This window comes from Arachis ipaensis, chromosome B02 (assembly GCF_000816755.2).
Source record: "Arachis ipaensis cultivar K30076 chromosome B02, Araip1.1, whole genome shotgun sequence".
In the NCBI taxonomy this organism is placed as follows: Eukaryota; Viridiplantae; Streptophyta; class Magnoliopsida; order Fabales; family Fabaceae; genus Arachis; species Arachis ipaensis.
Window position 1 is genome coordinate 85,767,633 of NC_029786.2, and position 4,902 is coordinate 85,772,534.

The following is a 4,902-nucleotide window of genomic DNA, read 5'->3' on the forward strand; positions in this document are numbered from 1 at the left end:
TCCAGTGGTTGAGACAGCAAATTAATAATTCTTAGCAGACCAAAGTATTATTAATGGCAAATTGGCATTGAAACTCATATGGAGCCAATTTATGCTAGCTAATTTTACTTTTATTTTAGTATGTTCAAAAAAGGTCATTTCTCTCGTAAGACAGTTTAGCCTATTTTTTTTTAGTAATATTAGACATTAAAATAACTTGAGATAATTATACATCAAAAAGGAAAGAAAAAAAAGCAGCAGATAGGTAAACCTCTAAACATTGGTTACTTTTTTTCACATTTTGATGAATTATAAATTTATTAGTTTCTTTACAACAAACTGTGGTGTGTACAAACATGGTTAATGAATTCCTTGTATCAGGAAACTCTGGAGAGGAAGTACAGGAGCTTCCCTTTCCATTTAATTTCGATCGTTGTTCTTTTTCGCTTATCATCTGTTTCGCAAAACAATGCCCATGATGAAGCAACATCAAAACTTCATTTGGATCAAAACTTCATTTCGATGTTGATGCTCCTTGCACAACATCGTAGCCGGTGCGGAACTTAAGTCCAGAACCTATATGGCCTGCCGTAGGCCATAGCCAGCTAAGGATATTTGGACCCAAAACCTGCGTTAAAATGAGATATTATGTCATTATAAAAATAATTTTCAATTATTAGGGGCAATTAATAAACTGAGCTAAATGATAAACTAATAAAAAGGAGCACATCCAAAGAAGAAAGAGAAGCAATAGATTTTGTACATTAGAAACCCTTATTAGTACTAAAATCCATGATTAACCAGGAAAATAATAGAGTAAAGAGCAAATGAGAGAATATATTATTCTTATGTAAGGTGTTAAAGAGAAAATACTAGCCTCTATTTATAATAATAGTAAAACCCTAATAATACTAATAAGAAAATAATGATAAACTTCAAAACTAGAACTAAGATCATATTTTATGCTCTCTGATATGATTCAATTCTATCATAATTTCCAACAATTAGTGAACTGCTGTGACAAAGAAAAACTTTGAACCATAATGAATTACAACTACAGATATTAGAATTTTTTCTATATAGAAATGAAATAACCAAGCTACTTAATACTTTCCTGTAAAGCAATATAGACAGGCTCTGTTAAGAAGTAGACAGGTCATCTAAAAGCCTACCAAATCTTCATGACCTTCCTAAAACATTCAGTATATGTGCATTTAGCCCTAGCTAATAATGACTAGGATAATCAATGGAAAATGTTAAACCTGAATTCAATCTATAAAGTCATCCATCATGGTCAAGATGAAACAAGTGGAGAAAGAAGATGACCTAATGGTTGCAAAGAGTTAAAATACTAAAATAGGATTCTTCAGCTCTTACAGAAGTCAAATTCTCATATGGGCCAAGGTCATATGGATGTTTATAGATACTTCCACCTTTCTCAGCAAGCCACAGAGCTCTCACTCCTTCATAATACTGCGAACAAGATTGCCCGTTTAATAAAAGTTAATATCAGGCTAATACAACAAATAACAATGCAGAACTGAAAACATCTAATAACCTCTATCGTAGTCTTGTTATGTAAGATGAGATAGACATGCCATACTAAAAGCACACATAATGCTATAGATAAAGGGACCAGCAAGAGGCCCGAAACAACCTGGAAAATAAAAAGGATGAATTTCATAAGAAACAAAATTGCTGAGTTTAGATAAGGAGTACTTTTCTATCAAAGATAGATTTATATATAAAATAACCCTTAGCAGAACTTACATATACAGTTCTGAAAGAGCCGCCACTTTTATCATCATCCTGAACGCCATCATAAGCTAGACTTCCGACAAGTAAGACCTACAAAGTTGTGAGATATGGAAAACGAAAAGATTGTCAGCCCAAGCAAAACCACCAAATCTAGCACCGCTAGGAAACTAAATCAGGCCCCATGTTACATTCATGCAAATAGAGTTTAATAGAAGTCATAATCAAAATGAAAACAAACTCGTGCAGATAATGAAATATGTGACATACCAGGGAGTAGATGCATGCAATTACAGCATACAAGACAAAGATGAAGAAGACCTTATAGTTTGCATGGCCGACGCAGTTATTTATCCAAATGCAATGGTGATCCTTACAACCAAGACATGAAACTTGTCATTATTTAGAAAATCCGAGACAAACCTTGAATAATAATTCAAATAATGAAATCATGCATACCATTCGAAGCACACATCTTTTGCAAATCCGACAATGATGTGCACGGGGAGGCTTATAGTGTGAACATTTTTGGCAATATCGCAGATCTCCACTCTGCTTGCAGACCCAAAGAACCATCAGATGAAAGTTCATGATGTTCAATATTAATAAACAACTTGTTTATGGGAATTATTGTAAGATCAAGAATACATTATTCCTTTCTTTCAAGAGTAAAAATTCAAATTGTTAACATCTCTAAATAATTTCATAGTCATGTTTAGACGAAAAAGATTCAATAAGGAGCACAAAAGATAATACCCTGATTTCAAGGACTCCACATGATTCTGCAGTTCATAAGCATATTGACCATCAAAAGGCAGAAAGACAGGAAACAAGGCTGGGCTAAACCAATCAAATTTATAGCCATGGTTATGAGATTGGATAGATGAGATAGCTTTTTAATTAGCAAAGCATAGTTGCAAGACGTGAGTTATCACAATTCCTTGTCCTAGTGTTAGGAACTCGTTAGTTTTCAGGAGTTAAATCAAAAGTTTGACTATAGATTAATTTCTGACTGATAGCATGCCTCAATGTTCACCTTCAAGCATCTTCTATTCCATCAGATTCAAATAGAAAGAAATTTAGGAACAATCAGCAACAGACTAAACCCACTCTTATCCATGTCATCACATCTAATGTAAACATAGAAACTATCAAAGGTAATGGTAGTTAGAGTAGTATAAAATCTGTTAGTGCTATTAGTGGAAAGTTGAGTCTGTTATGTTAGTGCCCAGCTGCTATACTACTATGTGTGCAGTGTATGAGATATAATGTGTAACATGAGTGTCCTATATAAACTGGAAATCACTCCTCTTTGGTATCAACACACTCATTACTTGCAATACACGTTTTTCTACTCCTCTCTCTGTTCTCCAATTCTGGTTTTCTCTCAGCACTACCCTATGTTCATCCAATCTCTCATACTCGCTAATTCATGCCTCAGACCATGAATGCTATAAGAAACAATGCATTTGAAGCGTTTTCAATTTCACTGTATTGTGTTGAAGCATTGAACAATAATCTCTCCAATCAAATTGCTCAAAAAATCATTTCAAGCTGTACTAAATCCTTAAATTCTTTATTTCTGATTGACAAATTAAAATTGGTTTCCAAACATTACATTCCACCTGAGAATCTATATTCTCTAACTTCTAGAGTATTAAACTCTGAAATGAAACAACAAAATGCTTTGGCTAAAAAAGAAGATAAATGAAATCATTTAATGGAGAATAACAACAAATTTAATTGCTAGCCAAAACCAACAACCTCGAAATCATTTCCATTACACCTTAACAGTCATATCAGATATGGAAGATCATTCATTCCAGCCAAGAACACAACACAATTATTAACCTTTTCAAATGGAAAAAATTATCTCACATCAACACAACACCAACTTGTAAAAGCTTGCACTTTTGTGCCCTAGCAAGTAGCAACCAAATAATAAAATAAAACCAATATACAAGAGCTTGCATCATTGCACCAAACAGCAAAACCTTGACTAGATAATCCTTTGCTGTAAATGCACCATGGCCATAGAACAGAAACCATCACACCAAAACAACCAAAGCAGCATTTCCACAACATCATCTAAGTAACTCACTCCAGTTAAGACGAAAGCATTCTACCAGAAAAGACAAAACATTTTAACCACATAACGTCTGTTCTAGAACCCTAAGCCTCACAAACATCACTACTTCCCAATCAGCAACGGACGCATGCTTCATATTGAAACTGAAAGCTCACTAAACTTTCTACTACCGCCACTCTCACATATCACGAACTCACAATACCCACAAACTCAAACCCAAACCAAACCCAAAATCAATTTCAGCTCAATATTCAATTTCCAATATTTATGTTCTCTTTTTAACAAGAAACCTCAACCCTCCCAAAATGCCGCACAGAATATGCATAACATTAAAATCTACAATATTTCAACAATAAGTATCTAAAGTAGGTCTATCATAAAAGTTCAATCTCGCAACGGAATCAAGATATGCAAAGTGAGTAAATGAGAAAGTTTGAGAAAACCTTGCGCTTGATCTCGTGGATTGGTGATTCGGAATCTTCAACGTCGGGCATGTAGGTGGCGGGGACGTGGCCGGGATCGGTGGAGATGGCGCGGCGGTAGGTGAGGACGCACATGGCTGCAAGAGCGGTGAAAACGGCGCTGTTTATGAGGCCAGGAGAGGAGAGGAGACCGAACCACCGGTCTACGAAGACGAAGACGGTGGAGGCATAGATGTAGGCGATGGACAAAATGACGAGGCTCACCGGCAGCGACCAGCGGAAACGACGCAGGTGCTTGGATTTCTCGGCCATAGGAAGGGGGCGGAGGCACCGGCGTTTAGTGCAAAACGACGGCGTCTCCGCGAGAGAGAGAGAGAGAGAGATGAATAATGATTAATGAGAGATGACTGATGATGACCTGTGTCCGAAGTTATGAGTACGGTGCCGTTGCCTTTAATTTCACTCTTTCTTTTTCTCTGTGCGATGGGATGCAAGTATGGAACTGCTCATTCCTAAAATCATCATTATCAATCAATGTTTAACCCAGAGAGATTTTTTTTTTTCTTAAATAAGGTTTTTGTTTTCTGTTTTTACAAGTTTATATTTTCAATTTGACTGATAATAAAAAATAATTATATTTTTATGCATTATATCTCG

The 4,902-nt window shown here is 35.6% G+C and overlaps 1 protein-coding gene across 1 annotated transcript; it reads right to left on the reverse strand.

Annotated features, from left to right (window-relative positions):
• On the reverse strand, positions 164 to 4,768 carry LOC107625584 (probable protein S-acyltransferase 16). Its single transcript, XM_016328261.2, has 7 exons — positions 4,267 to 4,768; positions 2,194 to 2,286; positions 2,005 to 2,106; positions 1,750 to 1,827; positions 1,538 to 1,636; positions 1,357 to 1,452; positions 164 to 607 (listed from the first exon to the last, which is right to left on the reverse strand). The coding sequence occupies exons 1-7, from the start codon at positions 4,555 to 4,557 to the stop codon at positions 494 to 496; spliced, it is 873 nt and encodes a 290-aa protein (XP_016183747.1). The 5' UTR covers positions 4,558 to 4,768; the 3' UTR covers positions 164 to 493.